The sequence below is a fragment of the Mesoplodon densirostris genome, chromosome 12 (assembly GCF_025265405.1).
Source record: "Mesoplodon densirostris isolate mMesDen1 chromosome 12, mMesDen1 primary haplotype, whole genome shotgun sequence".
Classification (NCBI taxonomy): Eukaryota; Metazoa; Chordata; class Mammalia; order Artiodactyla; family Ziphiidae; genus Mesoplodon; species Mesoplodon densirostris.
This window is the reverse complement of record NC_082672.1, coordinates 2752280-2774549: the sequence shown is the minus strand read 5'-3', so window position 1 is coordinate 2774549 and position 22270 is coordinate 2752280. Positions and strand designations below refer to the sequence as shown.

Genomic DNA, 22270 nt, shown 5'->3' with positions numbered 1-22270 from the left:
AGGCAGGACCGACCGTGTGTGGGAAGCATTCGTGCCCAGTGTTCACCAGCAGGCCTGTCTAGGCAACCACATGAGCTGGCTTCACCCCACCTAAGGGCTCCTGATGTCTGTAGGTGGGTACATGCTTTCAGGGTGTGGAATTGACTTGTGTAGGGAGTAAAGCATCTAAAAGTCATCAGCAGGAAAATGGTTAAGAAACAGCTTCTGGGAAGATGATTAGGTCATCAGTCATGCTTACGGGGAATTCATCATAATATGGAAAATATTTATATTAAATGTTGGATTTTTTTAAAAGCAGCATTTAAAATTGTATATGCAGTAAGATCAAAGCAAGAAAAATGGAGACATTTCTTTTCTTTGAAAGGGAAGAAACACAGCATAGAATGTTCCCATCAGATAATTTTATTCGACCGCTTTGCATCTCATCTGGTCACATTTCCCTTCTAAGCCCTTTGAAATTCTGTTCACTAAGGAGGAAATAAAACCCGAGAAAACAGCACAAGGTTGCTGATGGGAGCCTCGCTCCCCTGGGACCACTGGGCACATTATACTTCCGGTGTCAACAGGGTCTACAGCCTTCAGAAGCACAATAGTGGGGTCACCCCCGCATTTCAAGTCTGGTTCTGGTAAGGAACCTACCTGGGAGGCAAACAGCTCCGGGAGACGGTGTAGATTTGCCCTTTTCTATTGCCTCATGCAGTTTTTTTTTTTTTTTTTTTTTTTTTTTTTTTTTGCGGTATGTGGGCCTCTCACTGTTGTGGCCTCTCCCGTTGCGGAGCACAGGCTCCGGATGCGCAGGCCCAGCGGCCATGGCTCACGGGCCCAGCCGCTCCGCGGCATATGGGATCCTCCCAGACCGGGGCACGAACCCGTATCCCCTGCATCGGCAGGCGGACTCTTAAACACTTGCGCCACCAGGGAGGCCCTCCTCATGCAGTTTTAACCTTAAATATTACAGCGATCATAGGACTACCTCCTGGGAAAAGCAGAGGTCTCTCCCTGGGGGCAGTACAGGTGCAGCTCCAGGTGAGGCTGCCCGGTGTGGGCTGCATGGGACCCTGTATTACACGCAGACCCCAGGCCTCTTCTAAGCATTTTGGTGAGTCCCTTTGAGGGAGAGCACAACCGCCTTGAACAGAGAGTGAGAGATAAGGCAGATAGGAAGCTGACTTTCTAAATCCTTTGTCACCAGCATGAGCTACAAATTTGGGACATAATTTAAGAAGAGTGAGAGGGAAAGATGCGCCATTGTTGGTGTCCAGGGGCTGTGCCCACCTTCCCTGCAGTGGCCTTGCACCCGGGCTGGTCCCTAGCTGCTGTCCTCAGGAGTTGCCATTGGGTGAAAATCACCATTTCACATGCAAATTCGTATCTCATACTGTGTGTTTCTCCCAGGAGGCTTAAAGTACAGCGATTTTTTTAGAGCAGGGGAAGCAGATTGAGTTCCAAAAGCATTCAGACATTCAAACTTAAAAAGAAAGTACTAGAAGCAATTTTGAGAAGTTTAGTAGGAAAGTATTCCTTATAATAAATGAGGGCACTGACTATGTTGTCTTGGATGTAATGTGTAACCTGTGCAAGTGAAGCTCAAGTTTACCAATCAGTTGTGAGCTAAGTAGAACTGAGCTCAGGACACTTACACCTTGTGGAACCTGTTTTTAGACCCAAAGCTCCACTTCCCCATGTCAGTTACCACAAGTCTGTGCAATAGGTAGGAAAAGAGCCTAGAGTTTTTGCATTTTTTGCATTCAAGCACAGAAGGATAAAGTGACTTGCCAACGCCAGAGTCAGGACTGCATCTGCAATGCCGCTTTCCACCACCTTCTGCGTCACCGGTCCACCACAGCATCTTTTCCCAGCTATGAATGTGTCGTAGTCATTTAGTGATTGAATGTGCATCGGAATTGCGTGAAGGAGGCTCTGATCGCTCATTTTGATGAACTGCGCTGCGACACAAAATAGCTGAAGGAAATCCTGGTAAACAATAGTGACACTTGCTGAAGCTGCGTTCAAGTTTGTAGTGCGGAATCTTAACTAACCATCATGACTGCTCAGCGTCCCCCGGGTAGTTGTTGTGGACGCGAGGAGGGGAGCTGGCCATCCTCAGGAGTAAGAATCTCTGAGCTCACAGCCCGGAGCCTCTGCTTCCTGCTTTTGGGCCCTGAGGGTGAGGGTGTACAGGAGCTTGCGGTAGGAGCGTCTGAAGGTGGGGTTCGAGAAGCAGTGCACCACGGGGTTCAGCACGCCCTGCAGGTAGGTGAGGCTGCCGGTCACGTCAGCGGCGTGGACCATGGAGCTCAGGACCCCGCAGCTGAGCACCCCTTGGAAGATGGCCAGCAGGATGCGGGCCAGGAAGCTGGGCAGAAAGCACAGCGTGAACAGCACCCCAACCACGGCCACCAGCGCCTGGGCCCTCTGCAGCTTGGGCTGCTTGTGTGGGTCTCGGAGACGCTTCTGGAGAGTCCTGATGAGGCCGGCACTGCAGAACAGGATGAGGCCGAAGGCAAGGATAAACTGGAGGAAGAAGAGGGCTTCCTGCCAGATCAGGCTGAAGGAGGACTCCGTCCTGGGCTCAGAACTGGGGCACTCGGCCTCAGAGAGGAGCACACTTGGGTGGGTGAGGGCTGCCATCATGAGCCAGACCAGGACCGAGATCCCCCAGGCCGCCCGCAGGGATAGAAGGTTGACCTTGAGCCACGAGTGGACCACCCGGAGGTAGCGGTCCAGGGCCACGGCGGTGAGGAAGGCGAGACCCGCCCCGAGGCCCAGGGACCGCAGGAAGAGCATCCCTTGGCAAAACGTACGTCCCAGGCCCCAGGTCTTGTGCCGCAGGTAGAAGGCGGCATGAAAGGGCAGGCAGGCGGCCAGCAGGAGGTCTGCTAGGACCAGGTTGAACAGGTACACGGCGTAGGGCTTCCACACCTTCAGACGGAAGAAGAAAGTCCAGAGCGCCACGGCATTGCCCAGCGTGCCAAGGGCACACTCCAGCAGCAGCAGCAAGGCTGTGGTCACCTCCGCCGCGTAGCTGTGTGCCACCGAGCAGTTGGGCGGCAGCATGGGGCCGAGTCCCCGCCGCGGCCGAGCCTGACGCAGCAGAGGGCAGGGACGCAGGCCCGAGGTTGCTCTCTTTCCCGCAGAAGGACAGAAAGCACACTGACCAGCATCCGGATAAAACCAAAGGCAAACTAAAATTTGTCTGTGGAAAGAGGATCAGAGGCAGAGGGAAAAACCCCCTTGCAGTTTTGTTTTGCCCTGAAAGCGGGGAAGTTGTGTTTCACTTCCCACATCTGGCATTAAATGGAAGCCCTAGTGTCCCGAGAGTCTCTGCGTGTGCACGGCTCTCCATCCACAGCTGTCACTGAAGGGGCTTGGGAAGTTTGGGAAGACTTGCTGTCTATAAAGTTAAAATAATGACGGAAACAAATAGATTGTTCTCTAGTTTGCATTGTTTTCCGGTAGATCTGGTCCTGCGTTCCCCTCGAAGAGGGTATGGGTGGGGGAGGGCCTGGCCATTTTGTAGTTGCCCATTTTCACCTGTCCTTTCGTTTTGTTAGATTTGATTTTCTGCTGAGGAGGCTTCCCTGACCAGGGATGGAACCCGTGCCCCCTGAAGTGGAAGCTCAGAGTCCTAACCGCTGGACTCCCAGGGAAGTCCCTGCTCAGCCTGGTTTGGGCTTTGGAATCCAGTGGACTCTGGTTCTATCTGGTCTCTCCACTTAGCAGCAATGTGGGGGTGGATATGATAATACCTGCCAGCGGGGTCCTTGTATGTGAGATACTCTTACAGGTACAGCACTGTGCACTGTATCTGGGACATCTCGGGTGCCAGATACATTTGCTGCAGTCATTATTAACCTGTCTGATGCTTAGACTTTTAACAAAATGATGCTTAGACTTTTAACAAAACTTTTTTTCTCTCCCAATGTAGTAATACAATTTTGCACCCAACTGCAGTTCCATGGTTCTTCGATGCCTTCGTTTCTGAGACCTAACTTGGAAGCTCCAAGGGGTCTCAACAGTGAGAATTACTAGTTCGCTGCATGTTTTCCACGTGTCATGTGCTCTCCTGTGTCATTGCAATGAGCCGAGCAACACGAGGTGCAGTAGGTACAATTTTAAGCTCTATTTTTTTTTTATAAATGTATTTATTTATTTTTGGCTGCATTGGGAAAGCTCTATTTTATGGATGAAGGCGTGGCAGTTCAGAGAGGTTAGGTCACTCGCTCCAGGTCACAGGGCAGTCAGCGGCAGAAGCAAGGTCCCCCCAGCCCAGCTTGCACCAGAGCCCAGGGTCCTGACCACGCTGCCCACCGCTTCCCTGCTGGCAGCAGCTTCACTCCTGTGTGCATGAAAAGTCTATGTCTCATGAAGCCCACCACGACTATTGATTTGCATGACATTTCGGGTCATTTGACTTGTAGTCCTTCTTGCTTTAATTTTATCAGGGTTTTCCTTTCCAGCTGGGCCACCAGCCCACACGTTCCCCCATCTCTGTGTCACTCAGGTTCACCGGCCTCGTGTTTCCTAAGAAGGTGCATTTGGAGAGTCGTCCAAGCGTCCAGAGCTGCAGAAACGTCCCGACTGGTGCCTCTAGTGACACCTCCCATGAACTGCATGCCTGTTATAAAGGGTTCCTTGGGGGCACAAAAGGATGCGTTTGTTCCAGGTGAGGGTTGGCTGGGGACCACGTGTCTCACCTCCAGGGATGCCATAGCACACGCACGGTAACACCAGAAAAGCTGGCACTCACTCATCTTTTCAGGGACGGGAGTTACACAAATGCAGGGAAGAAACAGATTAAATCCTTTCTCTTAACACATTGATAACTTGAGAGACGTTAAAAGCTACCCCTTAATTGCAGATTTCTGTCCACAGTCCACCAAAGACTTTCTAAATTATAAATATTCTAGCTCAATAGGTAACATAAACATTAATAATTACACATTTTCCTTTTTAAAAATAGAAAATCAAAGTTACAGAATTTTTGAAAATTCTGCTTGTCTTTCTCAGCACCCTGGTGTATTTTCCTTACTTCTGAAAGACTGAATTGTCCTTTACTTCCTCTCTTTTAAAGTTATAATATTCGAGCTTTTCCCTTAGGGATCTTGTTAAATCTTTTTATCCTTAGAAACTCCATTTTCAAAAACCATTCTATTTCTTCAATACTCTTCTTATTAAGAAAACTTCTCTGTTCTCACTCCAATTGGTTTCACTTTTTGTTCGATGTCAATAAATGAAGAATACTTGGTCAGTAAACTGTGATTCTCTTTCAAAGTTTCCCTCACATCCAAGCCCTGTGGGAATCTACCACCCACTCACCCACGAGGGGGCTGCCGGTCCAGTGTCACAGCTTGGGGAGTGGCTGGCTCTTCGTAACCACAAGCCTGAGAAACAGGAGGAGGAGGGCCTGTCCCTGAAACTCACACTTCGGTGGGCCGAGTACAAGTTCCCAGAGCTGAAGAGACCTGGGGAGAGCCCAGTGAAACCAGGCTGGAGGGGTATGTCTCAGGTCACTGACAGAGCAACAGGGCTGCAGCTCTGCCGGGTCGTGACACAGTCCCAGGGGTGCAAGTCTGGGTCAAGGGGTAGGGCCTGGTACCCGTGGACACAGGGTCCCGTCCTTGGAGAATCCTCTCTCAGTGCCTCCTTGGCAGGTCCCCTCAAATTATTTTTCTTCCCCGGATTCCTGGCCTAATAGATCTAGAAAGAACACCAAAGGAACGTAAGATCTTCTTTGTCAACTTTACACCTATTTACTAAAAACAAACAACAAAAATTAAAATCAAACACACGCAAAGCCCTCCTATACCTTAGACACAAGTTCCATGTCTTAGAATCTTTCATAATGTGATAGCTAGTGACATAAACAAAGACTTAGCAACGATTTCCCTGCCTTTCCTCACTGTGGCACGGCTCCCAGTGACCTTCGTTTCATTTACGACATGGAAATTTCAACAGCGGCATGAAGGCACTACTGAAACCTGCCTCCTGCAGGGATCCTGGCCGGGACAGCGGGTGGCACTCAGCTGGCCGCACCCCACGCCGACCCCGCCCGCTGGGAGCCTGTCCCCCATGGACCGCCTCTACTCGCTGGTTCTAGCTCCACAGAAGGGCGTCTGTGATTTCTCATGATGCAACAGAAGGAAAAATTTTAAACAACAGTACAAAATATTCAAAAGCAAATTCATCATATTCTACATATTTGACTTTATTTCTTTACTACTTATTCCCTTCCACTGAACTTTCAACTTTCTAATTCTGCATCAAGATGAGATTGTTTTAATTTTTGTAACCTGAGACTACGTGGTAGTATCTAATTTACAAAATGCTCTTGGATACTTTTACTTATTCTTGCAAGAGAAAGTCACAGAAACCTCTTCAACCTCTAGGCGCCGTCGTGCGTGTCTCCCCCCACACGCAGACGCTCCTGCCCTCACTTCCCTTCAAGGACTCGCTTCACCTGTCACTTCTCAAGAGGGCCTTCGGGGACCAGCCTTGGAAAATAGCACTGCCGTCATCACTGCTCACTCACCACCCCTGGGTGACCCAGGTGTGTCACCTGGATCAGACGCAGCTCCACCCCTAGGGGCAGAGCAGGACTGGGTGTGTGGCAGTGATCCATGAATGACTTAATTAATTTTGGGCCGCGTTGGGTCTTCGTTGCTGCTCGCGGGTTTTCTCTAGCTGTGGCGAGCGGGGGGTGCTCTTCGTTGCGGTGCGCGGGCTTCTCATTGCGGTGGCTTCTCTCGTTGCGGAGCATGGGCTGTAGGTGCGCGGGCTCAGCAGTCGTGGCGCACGGGCTTAGCTGCTCCGCGGCATGGGGGATCTTCCCGGACCAGGGCTTGAACCCGTGTCCCCTGCATCGGCAGGCGGGTTCTCAACCACTGCGCCACCAGGGAAGCCCCCACTGATGTCTTGAATAAACAAATGAATGAATAAATAACTGCGCATTCTCAGGTTCACAAAAAGTACAAGGAATGCCGTAGTTTGATATAAGTTGATTTCTCCAGGAGCAAAGAAACTAAAACGACACCTTTGAAGACCAGCCTGTGCTACCACCTTAACGTCCGTCCTCGTCTGCCTCTTGTGTATCCACTCAGGAAGGCCTAGGTAGGGGATTTTCATCATTCTGAGTCTGAGACTCAGTTCATTTACACCTGTAGTGAAAAAAAATGAAGAAAAAAATTAAAGCGCTTTTTTTTTTTTTAACTAGGAAGTGCATTTGCACACCGTGTTGGAGTTTAAGTAGAGACCTACTAGAGAATGGACTTGAGGATATGGGGAGGGGGAAGGGTAAGCTGTGACAAAGTGAGAGAGTGGCTTGGACATATATACACTACCAAACGTAAAATAGATAGCTAGTGGGAAGTGGCCGCATAGCACAGGGAGATCAGCTCGATGCTTTGTGACCGCCTAGAGGGCTGGGACAGGGAGGGTGGGAGGGAGGGAGATGCAAGAGGGAAGAGATATGGGGACATATGTATATGCATAACTGATTCACTTTGTTATAAAGCAGAAACTAACACACCATTGCAAAGCAATTACACTCCAATAAAGATGTAAAAAAAAATTAAGTATAATTATTCAACTTTTGCTGAAATTTTACTTTTGTAAGGTTAAAAATTTTTCTGCAACAATAAATGATGCTCAAGGTGATTTCTTAGGCAAGAAGCACTCATTCCTTCCTTTGGTGCTATTCACATCCTAGCAATATTCTGAGGTTGCTAAATTTCCTTGACGTGAACCATAAACTCAGACTGGTGCCCAAGACCCTCGCACACTGCCCCAGGCGGGGACTTCCAACCTCTGAGACTGCTCCCAGCCTCTTCCTCTGAAATGACCTCTTTTCCTGGAAATGACATAGCTCCTTTCTGTAAGGTCCCCCTCCCAGGCCGGAGGTGAAAAATCAGATGAGAGAGTGAAGAGTCAGCAAGTTTCCTGCAGAGTCAGCCCACGTGGGAGAGAGCAGAGGCCCCTCGGGAAGAGGAAGGGCAGGACTCTGGCCCGGGCCGTGGCCTGGCTCTGGGGACTTCTGAGAGTCTGTGGGGAAGCCGCTGACCAAGGCTGAGAGAGGTGGGCGGCCCTCCCAGCATGGGACCGCCGGGCGGTCCACAGCTGGGCCTGGGCTGTGGTTCCACGTCCCCGGCTGCCCTTTCCAGGCGCTGGGCCCCTCCCTGCGCCTGGCCGCCTTGGGATGCTTCTCCTTCTCCCCTGCCCCCGCTGCCTCTCAAGTACACATCATACGGAATTACGTATCATGTCGCTGTTTACAAACGCGTGTGCTCATTGGTCCTCCTCACAGGGATATAAATCGCTTAAAGCTGGGACGTATTCTAAGAATTCTAAGTATTTGTAGTCTCAGCACAGAAGGAGCAGCACAATACGTTCTGAATTTTTCTGAATAAAAAGGAATTTAATTTTGCCCAAAAGGTGTCTGCCGCCCGGCTCTCAAAGCCCACTTTCCTGCCCTGTGTCCCTTCCCCCCTGGCAGGATTCTGCGCCCTCCTCTGGGCCCACGCCGCTTCTGACTTGCTTTGTGGAGCACGTTACAGCCCTTTGTGTCCCTGCAGACCCTCTTGATCAGTCTTACGGCCCTGGCGTCCCTCCGCCTGGAGTGATGGAGACCCTTGGCTCTTCGGCGTTTGGGCTGCATTCAGTCGGACGTCTCCCCCCAACTAGGGGTGCACCAGAGCTAGGCTTTCACCCTTCGGTAACGTTTGTCGCAGACATTGTTTGCCCTATTGACCCTGTGTGGCGACCACCCAGCACACAGTAGGCCTCTGCCTGTTCTCTGGATTGGCAGTGGGTGGGAGCAGCACCACCCGGGCAGGAACAGAGGAGGCAGACTGGACAGGATGCCCGCCCACCGCTCCTAGCAGCCCTGGACACAGTGCTTCGTGCAGGGCGGGTCCTGGGGTGCCGGCTCGCCGGGGGCCACTGTCCAGCTGTGGGTGTGACTTCCACAGGCTGGTCCCCCAGCCGGCTTGGTGTGGATGCGGGAACCCTCTCTCGTCTGGTCCGAGGGCGAGTCTGGGGTCTTCCTTTGGCAGCTGCAGAGCCCAGCTGAAGGGTTCAGGACCAGAAGCCGGCATGCTGGTCACCTAGCGATGCAGCCTGCTCTCCTCACGAAGGGGGTCATCCCCTCAGGGGCAGGGCCAGGGCTCAGGAGCCCGTCCAGGGTATGGACGCCCTGGCGGGGGTTCTTCTTTCCATGAGACCCACACAGGCCAAGGGCTTGGTGGCCCATCAACGATACACCTGAGGGCTCAGAGGTGGTAGGCTCGTCGGGTGGGCCTCCCGGGGTCTCCTGGGGATGCACCTTAGTGGGGCCTCAAAATACATTATTTCTACATAAAAACAGTTGAGTTTCCAAAATGAATCTTTATTATTCGTTGAAGCCATGTTTAAAGCAGACAGCAGGTTGGACCCACCCTCCAGGAAGGCTGAATGCTGCCCCTAGGGTCTCACCCCCTCTTCCAGGGCCCGTGGGCCACGCCTGTCGACTTCAGGCCTTAACCCGAGAGAACTGTCTAACATCTCAAAGCAGGAGCCTCACTGAAGAATCTTTTTACTCAGCGCCTCGGGCTCCAATGTGTTATTACCTCTCTTGATTACTGTTTAATGTTTCCCTGCTATCTACTAGATTACAGGCACTGTTATAACCGCTCAGGGCCAATAAGCTGCTTCACGTAACTGTATGAAAACTGCACGACACAACAGCTGAAGATGTTGGCTAAGTTGTATCAAGCAAAAGGGAACCATTGCAGATTTTCTAATTAGCAAACCAAGAATAACAGTAATTCATTGTATGTAGCCTAGAAGGCATTTCTCTTTTTCGGTCTGACGTGTTCACTTGTTCATTATTTATTTTTATCCTGCAGCCACATGTGCTGGTAAATTTTGTAAAAATGAAGTGTAATTAATTAAGTTCTTCCCCTGACTGTCTTCAGGCGCATAAAACGAAGGGCGGGTTTGGGGAGGATTTCAGTGATGTGCACACGGGGAGGGCCCTGCAGACTTGAGGAAGGGTATTTAGGCTGCATTGTCCAGGTGAGCGATTTATACCTCCTGAGTTTGAGCAACAATTTTAAATTTTCCCGTCAATTTGAGATGGTCGCATGGGCTTCCAGGATGTCAAGCTAAGTGCCCGCCTGGGCGTCAGGGCTGGGGAAGGAGGCGACTGTCCGGATAAGGGCACCTGAGCAATAAGGAAAATGCAGGGATCACTTCTCTGGTGACAATGATCGTTGTTTTCCAAAATGAGAAAGCACATTCCTCCTCCAAATGTGTCTTTTCCACGTTCAGCTTCCTTTTTTTTTTTTTTTTTTTTTTGCGGTATGCGGGCCTCTCACTGTTGTGGCCTCCCCCGTTGCGGAGCACAGGCTCCGGACGCGCAGGCTCCGGACGCGCAGGCTCAGCGGCCATGGCTCACGGGCCCAGCCGCTCCGCGGCATATGGGATCCTCCCAGACTGGGGCACGAACCCGTATCCCCTGCATCGGCAGGCGGACTCTCAACCACTTGCGCCACCAGGGAGGCCCGTTCAGCTTCCTTTTGATAAGTTCTCATTGGGCTCAGTTCTCTCCGTGGCTTGCATTCTCTACGAGACCCTGAGCCTCCTCAGACATGGAAAGGCTTCAGGATGGCTCAGTGCCCCCTGGTCACTGACCACATGCATTTTGGACTTCGTGGTCAGAAAACCGACTCAGAGGTGCATCCATGCGCCAGGGCCACCTTCCACCTCGGCTCCACGCTGAAGCCCACGCCCTTGGGGCTTTCTCCCGGAAGTTATGTGGACCTCACAAGCACCAACCATTTACAGCATCCTTCTAACCTCACCTTCAAGTGCGCAGGCCTGCTCTTTGCGGCCGGCGGCTCTTCTCTTGCATGCCCTCCTCTGATAGGATTGGGAGGAAGCTGGATTCATTACGATGTTTAAATCTAGGGTTTTGGTGGCGTTCAAGCAAGCTCTGAACCCATAATAGAATTTTCCCTATTTTGATTACCCCTCAGTCCCATCTGTAAGACCCACACACCCCAGGTGGTTGATAGAAAAAGGACCCCATCTACCAAGCCTGAGGGAGGGAGACAGGGAAAACAGCATGATTAAGTGAATGTGGAAGTCTTTCCTGGCCCCCAAAGATCTTCCTACCCTGTGACCATGCCTTTGACATTTTGCCAGTTAACATTCATTGAAAACCAAAACTTGTACAGCGCCTGGTTCATTGGAAGCATGGTAAATATTTATTGTGAATGGACTTTTACTTATGACCGTCATCACTGCTGTACTGTTTGAAGGACTTACATGAACAAGATGCTTTTATAATGAAAACTTGAGAGAGACACATATAAGTGCATAAAATGAATCTATGGTTTGGGGAGCTGTTGCCTTGGAGGAAGTGATGGGAATGGGTCCCCAGGGGTCCATACTGGTGGTCGTCTGTTCCTTGTTCTAGGTGCTGGTTACGTGGGTGTGTTCAGTGTGTGAAAATTTATCAAACTGTACACATATACCTTTTCTGTCTTTATGTTACAATTCAGGAAAAACTTCCAAAAACTTAAGAGCATCTACCTCAGTTGAAGAGCATTTGGAATTATTATCACTATCTGCCCTTTTAGTAGCTAACACCCTCAACTAGGCGTTATGAAGCCCGGTTCTAGTACCATTTTTTCCAGTACCTAGGGTATGTGACCCAGGCCAAGTCACTAATCTTACTGACTAGTCTTGCTTTTCTTGTCAATATCACAGGAAGAATTTAAACTAGAATCATCTTAATGCCTTGTCCTTCCCAACTCCCACAGATTTCAACCGTGTGATTGAAATGGAGCAGGACCTATGGTCTGTGCCTCCCATGTCCTCCGCCTGACTTTTGTCTGTGAGAAAACTTTAGCTTAAGAATAAGTTTAATTAGAAAAGTGAGAAAATGCAGAAGCAAAGTAAAGCAGCCCAGTAGGACTACATAATAATAGTTTGGTCATTAAGCCAAGTCAGGGACCTTTAGTTCCTTCTCAAGGGCTATAGATAATATTCTGAACCATGTCCCTTGAGCTTTTTAATAGATACTGAAACCCCTACCAGGTGGAAGAAGTTAACTACATGATGACTAGTCTGTAGCCACGACATAAGCCGCCACAATTCCGAGAACTGGCCTCAGGAAAATGGGAACAAACCGACCCTGGAACTGAAGACTAACTGTGCTGAAAACAATCAAGATGTTGCTGATCAGAGCACCGCATGACCAATTTCAAGATGACCATCAGGGCTGACTGTGCCTTTTCTGCATGTAGCCCCCTCCCTCCACCTTTACACCCCTGAAACTCCCCTTTTAAAAGCTCTCACCCACTGATGGTCTGCTGGGGAGAGCCAGTCTTTGACAGGGGTCTGCCCTCCCCGCTGGTTCCTGACATCCAAAATAAAGCAAGCGTTACTGGCTTTTGAGCAGCAAGTAGCTGGACCCCACTTTCAGCAACATAATGACCATTGACCCCAAGGCCACGCTTGGGCCAGTGTCTCTTTTCCAGAGAAGCCCTCTGGGAAGAGTTGGAAACACCCACTCTCGACACTTCTCTTTTCTCTTTGAGCCACTAGGTTCCCGTCTTCATCCCAAACTCCCCTGTGCTGCTCTGGTCGTGAACACCAGAGACCTCATCGTTGCCAAACCAATGCCGGCCATCGCATGGGCAGCCGTGGACGTGGCGCGCCCGGTCTCTTGGAACACTTTCTCCGTCGGGGCTCTGCGGTGTCCCTCTCAGCGCCGTCATTTATCTCACTGGTCACTTTTCCCCAGCCCCTCCTGCTGATGTTCAAAGCCTGGAAAATGCAAGGATTGAGACCCCAGATCTTTGCTTTCCTCCATCTCCACTCACTCAGAGTTGGTCTCTCTTGCTGTGCCATGACTTTAAATCTCATCTATATGGTGATAACTTCCGAGTCTATCTCTCTCCGTGTGGTACCCCCTCAACAAAACCACCTGAATGTCTAATAACATATCAAAACTAACAGACTCAAAACCAGACTCCTGATTTTTCACCCTGTGGCCTTGCCCCACTGCCAGCCTTCCCCATCTAAGGGGCCACTTTAGTCTCAGTTCTTGTTAAGCCAGACTTCTGGAGTTTTCCTTGCTCCCTGCCTCTACATCATCCATCCTGTAGACTCTGCCTTAAAGCATATGCCAGATCAGACCACTTTCACCCCTCCACAGCCACCAGCTCACCTTGGTGTCAGCCATGCCATTTCTTGCCCCATCGAATCAGTAGTTTCCTAATCAACTCTGTCCCAGCCTTGCGCGGTGTCTTCTCCACCCACAGCCAGTGAGCCTTTTACACTTGTCATATTACGTCAGTCCTCTGATCAGTGCTCTCCAGTGGGTTCTGTACTGGGTGAAATAATGTCCCCGGCAAATTCATATCCTTCCCAGAACCTCAGAACGTGACCTTCTTTGGAAGTAGGATAATTGTAGATGTAATCTGCAGTCTGCTTGGATGAGATCAGACTGGAAAAGGGTGCACCCTTAATCCAATATATGGGTCTCCTTATAAGAAAGGAAGACACACACACACACACACACACACTGCAGACACCCTGCCCCCAGGCTGTCTCTGGCTACTGGAGGCTCCCGTGACCCGACTGGGCTCTCTTCTCCTGGGCACCTTGTGATCCTCTCCCTCAGGACCTCGTCACAGAGCTGGACACATGCACCCAGCACGGGAGAGCGGCTCCCCTCCCGCGCTGCAGGGACAGCTGTCCTGACACCCCACGTCACTTCACTGGTCCTCACAGCGCCTTCCCCCAGGGGCTTAACATTCGTGACAGAGAAGAAACGTCTGGAGAGCGACACCTTCCTGTTCTGTTCACCGCTGTGTCCACCAGACCTAGAACAATGGTACTTAGCAAGTGCTTAATAAGTACTTGTGGAATAAATGGATGATACATTTGAATTTGCTTACTATATAACTTCCTTGTGTGACAAGATTGTTCAAGGCAAAACAAGCCTGCTTGGAATTTGTAGGGTCAAGAAAGGAAGCTAAATGGCTAGGATTAAGCCTCAGGACAGGTTGCTGGCACAGCAGAGATCAAGACTGCCTTCTAGGAGATGTGGTTATATATATACAAAGGAACGTTACTCAGCCATAAAAAAAAAAAAAAGAGAGAATGAAATAATGCCATTTGCAGCAACATGGGTGGACCTAGAGATGATCATACTAAGTGAAGTAAATCAGACAGAGCAAGGCAAATCTCATCCGATATCACTTATATATGGACTCTAAACAATAATACAAATGAACTTATTTACAAAGCAGAAACAGACTCACAGACTTAGGAAACAAACGTATATATGTATATATACCTGAATTACTTTACTGTACACCTGAAACTAACACAACGTTGTAAATCAACTATAGTTAAATCAAAAAAAAAAAAAAAAAAAGACTGCCTTCCAGGAGACTCTGATGCAGAGCTGGAGGGGCAGGTGGGACAGCGAGGGGGCTCAGGAGAGAGAGCAGAGGGGAGGGGCTGGGGGCAAAGACCTTCAAATGGTGGCCCTGGGGTTCCCCACGTCCTTGGAACCTCCCACAGACCTACATTAAATGTAAACCCTCCCAAACCTGGTTTCTTTAAGGACGTTTCCCTTGCTTCAGAATTTCATCGATGGAATGCGTGTTTCCCTGTGTGTGTCCACCAGTGAATCCTTGTGGATCTCATGGCCACAGGTTAAAATCTCCACTTGGGTCCCTGATCACATTCCAGGGTGGTAGGTGGAGGGAAACAGAAACCCCACAGGACTGGAGATTGGAAGGAAGGAACTAGTCTCTAATTAAGGGCTGCTCCATACCACGTGAAAACATCCTGAGGGCAGACATGGATGGAGCCTCGAAGGAGAATGACCTGCTTTTGAATTCCTAGATAAGAGGCTTTCCCTCCCAGAGCAGCCTGGTGGGGAGGCTTGTGGTTTTTTGTTTTATTTTTGTAAGGAACTCGGGGAGAAGAGGTGAAGGAGCACTGCACTGAGAGTCGGACTGACGTTCTAACAGAGATAATAAGCGGTTCACGGAACCAGAGGAAGGTGGGCCAGGAGCATCACCTGTGGCTGGGGCATCGCCCCCGGGAACTCAGGTGAATGACGGGCAGAGGACCGCCCGCCCGCGCGCCCTGTTCCGCCCGCCCCACCCGCCAGGGGGCGCCGTGCACCCGTCGTGCCCGCTCCCGCAGCCCGGGTGATGCGGCACCCCTGGACACGCACTCCTCTCCCACCTGCTGCCCCTCCAGGGTGCTGAGCCCCGGCGGGAGGAAAGGACAAAGAGGGAAACTAACCGCCTGCTGCTCCAGACCCAGCTTCCTCCAGCTGTGGGATCTGCCCACGTTGCCACCCTCACGCTGGGGAGGGAACAGACAAGGGGACAGATTGTTTTCCCGGGAGGAGCCTCAAGGGCCGGCGAGGAGGAAAGGGCAGAACCCTCTGGGGAAGCCATGGAAGGGCACCTGAGCCAGCCAGGCTGCTGCCTGGGGGAGGTTAGGGCAGTTTTAAAAGACTTCCCCTAAGGAAAGACATCTAAGGGGAACTTTGAGCACTAAAGTTGGCCAGCAGTGGAGGAGGAAAGGAATTTTAATAAAGCCAGCAATACCCGCTTAGATGCGGAGATGATTATATTTATAAGTAATACACACATAAACTTGTATTGGGGGAAGTGTATATTATTTCTCGGGAAGAAAAGGGATGGCGGTGGACAAGGACGAGAGAGGACCGAATCCTGGAGGGTCCTGTAAACCAGGCTAAGGTGCTGGATTTCACCCTGAAAGACAAGGACCATGGCTGGTGGTTTGTGAGCAGGGGAGGCAGCGTGTGACTCTGGCACTTTGGAAGATTGTTGTTGGGTCATGAAGCACCAGGGACCAAGGAGAGCGGGGCTGGAAGCTTTGGCAGAAGCAAAACCCACAGGGGCTGGCGACCGAGGGAGGTGATGCTGGAAGCAGAACAGTGTCCGGGGCCTGGCGGGAGAGAGCCGGGAGCCGAGGCCCAGAGCCCCCGGAGCTCATGAGTGTTGTCTGCCCGTGGCTGAGTGGGGGGGCAGAGGTCCGCAGCGGAGGCCGGGCCCCCGCAGTGGGTGCCTGGAGGCCGGGGAGGGCAAGCTGCTGCAGCAGCAGAGAAATAACATGATTTTAAAACCAGGGGAGCCTCACACCAGCTACACTTTCAAACACTTGGGGAGCTTTTAAAAATGCTGATGCCCGGGCTCTACGCCAGGCTGGACCCCTGGGTTAGAGGTCGGGAGAGACAAACCCAGATGCCCCCCAACCATGAGGATGAGATGAGCTAACACACGCAAGGCTCATGGCTGGTCAAGGGCTCAGCAAAGTGGTGGTGACGGCCCTGGGGGGGGCCACCGCGTCGCCTGGGCTGGGGGTGCCCCTGCGGCTCACGAGACGCTACCCCCAACAGGCTGCTTTACCCAGACGCTCAGCCGAGCATCTGGAGGCCAGCAGCTGAAGCACCACCCGTGAATGTGTCCCAGCTGGTCTGCCTGCATAGCCTCACCTCCCCACGGCACGTGACGGGGGAGAATTGCCCTTGAGCGGAGACAAAGCCCTGGAGACATACTTTGCAATTAGATTGATATGTCAAATATTTAATTCTGGTATTTGAAAGAGAAAACCAGGAAGCTTGGGCCCCGTGAGCCAGAGCAGAGGTAATTTGATGGAGCAGTTGGAAGCGCGTAGGGAGGTGGGAAATGGGAGATGAACACAGATGATGGGCAGGAGGGAGGCCTGGAGAGGGCCCTGCGGCTGGGGGAGGGGGAGGTTCTGAGAGCAGGTCTGGAGGGAGCTGGAGGGGGACTTAGGGATGCGGAGGAAAGCTGCGACCTGGGCCTGGAAAGGGACTGGGGAAGAAACACCATCTTCGATTTTGAACTGAATGTGAAACTGGAAAATATTGCCGAACACCTTAGTCCTTTTTAACCCTCACATTCTATGTGATTTATTTTGTCATCATCTCTGACTAGTAAAATGGTTTGTGTACTTTACTCCCTGACTACGTAAACCCTGTTGGAGCGGTGCTAGTCTGTTCTGGGTGAGGCTGAGGGTATGGGTCATCTAAGGCCCAAAGCCTGGGCTTGAGTAGAACTTTCCAGGCTCCTGGAGGGCGCAGTGGGAAGTGACTGATCTTTCTCACTGAAAGCCACCCTCCTGGCCCTGCAGCACCCCTGGCCCTACCAGTCCACAGAATCACCGTCCGGCAGAAGTCCCTGAGCTACTGTCAATGGTCACCAGGACCAACCTGCCAGAAAATACCCGGTCCTCTGTCAGAGGCAGCATTCATGGGCTCGTCCACATTCCTCACCTGTGCCCCACATGAATACTCCTTTACATCTTAGGACCTCGAAAACTATTCTCTTAGGACCTAGAAAATTATTCTCTTTTGAAACACTGGCAAGCCTCCTTGTATCAGATAATGATTGTTAGGGCATCTGTGTTCTTTTTTTTTTTTTTTTTGCGGTACGCGGGCCTCTCACTGTTGTGGCCTCTCCGGTTGCAGAGCACAGGCTCCGGACGCGCAGGCTCAGCGGCCATGGCTCACGGGCCCAGCCACTCCGCGGCATGTGGGATCTTCCCGGACCAGGGCACGAACCCGTGTCCTCTGCATCGGCAGGCGGACTCTCAACCACTGCACCACCAGGGAAGCCCATGTTCTTTTTTATTGCCTGGGCTGCCAGTAAACTGAGCACTCGTTTTAGACAATGATCGTGAGTCTGGCAGCATAAGCCTAGATTACTGCCATGCTCGCTTTCTCCTTATTATTATATGCTTGTAACTTTGCTATTTCTACAGTTAACATTTTATTTTAGATATACCTTTAATTTTTAGGAAATTTTTAACAATAGATTGTGACATACTTTCATACATTATATTTTTAAAAACCTTGCCCTCATTAATTACTCTGAGCAAGTAGTAAGATTACACCTTTGTTCCTGAGCCCTGGGAGGTGGGTCAAGAGATTTACGACTGTTGGATCCAATCCAGTCGAGGCTTGTAATGACTCCACCGGAGTTCACAGATAGACAAAACCATTGTATTTTAACCTTAGTCTGGGGCATTCATTCTCCTCACTCCACTGTGTACAGCCCTTCGCAATGTTTTATAATAACACACTGTCTTTTAAAAAAATTTTCGAAGCATTTTATTTTTTTACATATATATATTCCCCCCGCCTCTACTCTTTTTCAGATTCTTTTCCCTTATAGGTTATTATAAAATATTGAGTATATTTCCCTGTGCTCTACAATAGGTCCTTGTTGTTTATTTTATATATAGCAGTGTACCTATGTTAATCCCGAACTCCTAATTTATCTCCCCCACCCCTTTCCCCTTTTAATAACACACTGTCTTAATGATTCCTTATGAAGCAGGAATAGTTGCATTTTGCAAATGGAATACTAAGACCAAGGTTAAATCACTTGCTTTCTGCCACAATTCAGCCTTCCCAGAGCAACACTGACACGATGCAGGGACCCACCGCTCACCCTCCCCACCCGCTCCGGCCCAGGTGGAGACAAGAGCCCTGAGGACCCTGCCTCTCCGCCCCGTCGTACCAGGGCACCTGGGCACATGCCCAAGTTCAAAGGATGAAGAGGAAAGAAACGGCCCGAATGCCGTAGGCAACCTTCCAGGAGGGCCAACGTGCCGGCCCTGCAGCCGGTTGGCAGTTAGGAAAATGTTATCCAGCTGGGAGGCTTCGGCAGCCCTGGAGGCTGCCCTCCAGACACCCAAGCCTGCGTCCAGCTGGACCTGAAGCCCTCCCGTCCCCGGAGGGGCTTGGGCTTCTGGCACATTTTTCTTTGGGCATCAGCAGCAGCAAACAAAACAAGGTGCTCAGCCATCTGTTCAGAGCCTGATGATGCCTTGGCCTCGAGTGAGTTCTTAAGGCAGTGGAATCTGCCTCAGGACCACACAGAGATGCAGTGCCCTCCACTTGGCTTCTCTGCCTGGAACTGGGAGACGGGGCAGCCTTGGGCCGGACATTCAAGTCCGGGCCTCTCTGCCCACACTCCCCTCATTTCTGGGTGTCTGCTGGATCTCTGCAGGCAGAGTACCCCCGGCACCAGCACCCAGGCTCAGGAGGACTCAGCACTCCCAGCAACAGTACTGAGTGTCTGGCTGTTGCCTTCTAAGCCAGGTCAACCCATCCTTGGGGCGCACGCAGGTGCTCAACAGCACGCAGCCCTGTGTCAGGTCACACCAGTGCTGACAGTCACCGAGGGCGCCTCCCCAGCCTCCAAAGAATTAAAATAAATAAAGTAAACCCAAGACTGCCTGGGGTGCCCCTGTCTCTGGGCTCTGATGCTGGGACATTATTGGACAGAGTGCACCCCTGCTGGACCCTCAGCCTAAGGCATAATCCTGGTGCCACTGTGTCTCGGGCCAAGGGCTGAGAGATTCCTGAGTAAGGCAGGGCACCTCAGGTTCAGATGCTCTGAGCTGAGTGAGCACGCAAAGCTCAGCTCCGAATCAGGCTGTGGTCAGCCTGATCTTCATGCAGAGCCCACGTGGTTTATGTACAGAGTCTCAGCGCTCCAAGTCGGCGGGTGGTACATGCTATCCAGCCCTCGCCGAGGGCCTCCTGCAGAGATGCTCACTGAGCTTTGACTCGCTGTGAAATGACCTGAGCTCCACAATGGGGGAATGCAAAGGGGTCAGGCATCCTGCAAACAGACACAGCGCAAGGTGGCCAGCAAGACTGGCAGGAAAGGGGCAATAGTGCTATGAGATTTCGAGAACGTAAAGGCTCAGTGATGTTAAGATTATAGACGTGGTCCGTTCAGACCGTGAACTTGAGAGCCCTCAGAAGGAGCTGGGCTGTGGGATGGAGGGGGTCGGTCCTGGGCAGAGGGGAGAGTCTGGCGCCGGCAGAAAGGACTGGAAGTTGGGAACCATGAAAGGCAGGCAGGATGTGAGGGGGAGCGGCTGACCTTGTGTGTGGCCTGGAGGAGACTGGCCAGAGGACGGAGGGGAAGCACAGCACCTGAGCTGTCTGACGGATGGGTGGGGCAAGAGGGTGCCACACGGACAGGACGGCCCAGCCTGGACAGCAGGGGGCGCAGAGCATGGCCAGTCCCGGAGCTGGGGGTCCTGGGCAAATCCCAGCGGGGGCAGGTGGCACCTGAGAGACCTCATGTGTCTACACACAGCAGCCAAAATGTTTATTTATTTGATTAACACCTGTCTTCTCTCTTGGCTGAAGCTGAAAGCTGCAGGAAGGAAGGAGCGCGAGTGTATTGGCTCAGCTTTGCATCTGGGGCATCTGGGGCTCGGTTGGTACTGAGTGAGTGAGTGAACAACTGAGGAAGGGCCCGGCTTTGGCCGGAAGCTCGTGGACAGGCCAAGGATGGGTTCATCCTTCTTTGAATTATTGCTACATTTTCTGCACTCAACAAACCTCCATTAGGCGCCCACTAGTATTACATAGTGGACACCAGGAGGCTTGAGGTCCAGCAGGGGAGATGCTCATACCAAAGACTGAGGTCAGAAAGTGTGTGTTCATGGGCCACGAGCATAGCCCAGATGGATAGGGGCTGAGGGCAGGAGGGCGTTCAAGGTTGACGAGGCAGGTGAGCAAAGCCCTAGAGGCAAGAGTGCCCCTGAGAGCGGCCAGGGGCCTCCTGGAGGGCACTGGGCTGGGCTGCAGGCCGCACCTCGGAAACACCGGCCACAGGGGCCGGTGTTTAAACAGCGGTCTAACCGACAGGTCCATGAAAGGAGAAAAGAGGAAAAGCGGGGAACACTGTCCAAGAGGTGCCAGAGGGTTGGGATGCCTCAGAAAGAAAGCGGGGCTCAAAGAAGGGCTGTGACCGCGTTACCAGGTGTTCCCGAGCCGTCAAAGATGGTGAGGAAGGAGGAGGATGGAGGGACGTAGGTTCTGCTGGTGAGTGGGCCGAGGGCATGCGACCGGCCTGCCCCACCTCCAGGCTCCTCGTGTCATCAGCCTCGCATGTCGCATCCTTGTGGAGGTTACTTCTATACATTCTTTTTAAAAAAAATTATTTCAGCCAAGACATGGAAGCAACCTAAGTGTCCATCGACAGAGGAATGGATAAAGAAGACGTGGCACATATATACAATGGAATATTACTCAGCCATGAAAAGAAACGAAATTGAGTTATTTGTAGTGAGGTGGATGGACCTAGAGTCTGTCATACAGAGTGAAGTGAGTCAGAAAGAGAAAAATGAATACCGTATGCTAACACATATATATGGATTCTAACGGGAAAAAAAGGTCATGAAGAACCCAGGGGTAAGACGGGAATAAAGACACAGACCTACTAGGGAATGGACTTGAGGATATGGAGACGGGGAAGGGTAAGCTGTGACAAAGTGAGAGAGTGGCAAGGACATATATACACTACCAAACGTAAAATAGCTACCTAGTGGGAAGCAGCCATATAGCACAGGGAGATCAGCTCGGTGCTCTGTGACCACCTAGAGGGGTGGGATAGGGAGGGTGAGAGGGAGATGCAAGAGGGAGGAGATATGGGGGTATATGTATAGGTATAGCTGATTCAATTTGTTATAAAGCGGAAACTAACACACTATTGCAAAGCAATCATACTCCAATAAAGATGTTAAAAAAATTTATTTATCTATCATTTATTTTTACTTGCGTTGGGTCTTTGTTGTTATGTGCAGGCTTTCTCTAGCTGGGCAAGTGGGGGCTACTCTTCGTAGTGGTGCACGGGCTTCTCATTGTGGTGGCTTCTCTTGTTGCGGAGCACGGGCTCTGGACACGCGGACTTCAGTAGTTGTGGCATGCAGGCTCAGTAGTTGTGGCTCGCGGGCTCTAGAGCGCAGGCTCAGTAGTGGCGCACGGGCTTAGTTGCTCCGCAGCATGTGAGATCTTCCCAGACCAGGGCTCGAACCCATGTCCCCTGCATTGGCAGGCGGATTCTTAACCACTGCGCCACCAGGGAAGCCCCGGGAATTACTTTTGTCTGTTGTCTCCAATGGTCTGCAACAGGGTAACGTGATGACTTGTGTGTGTGTCTAAAGTATGTGGACAAGAGTTAAGTCCATAATGTAATTGCATTTATTTAGAAACTCATACTCTGTAAGTTTCAAGAGACATAAACCCTAGTCTGGCTTTGTCACTTACTGACTCTGAGAGGTAGTCACTGACTTGCCTGGACCTCAGTTTACCTGTTTGTGAATCAACTATAAACTCTGAGGCATCTTCAGGTAAAACTCTCCCGCTGATACGCTCTGGGTTCGTCCACCGTGGGGT

At 51.2% G+C, this 22270-nt stretch overlaps 1 protein-coding gene across 1 annotated transcript; it reads right to left on the bottom strand.

Moving 5' to 3' along the window:
• Positions 1-2103: 2103 nt before the first annotated feature.
• Positions 2104-3057, bottom strand: GPR31 (G protein-coupled receptor 31). Its single transcript, XM_060115434.1, has one exon. It carries the CDS (start codon positions 3055-3057, stop codon positions 2104-2106), a length of 954 nt encoding a protein of 317 aa, XP_059971417.1.
• Between the last annotated feature and the right edge of the window lie 19213 nt (positions 3058-22270).

What these genes read in the sequence shown, in the direction of transcription:
- GPR31 (XM_060115434.1), bottom strand. Translation starts at nt 3,057, where the DNA reads ATGCTGCCGCCCAACTGCTCGGTGGCACACAGCTACGCGGCGGAGGTG.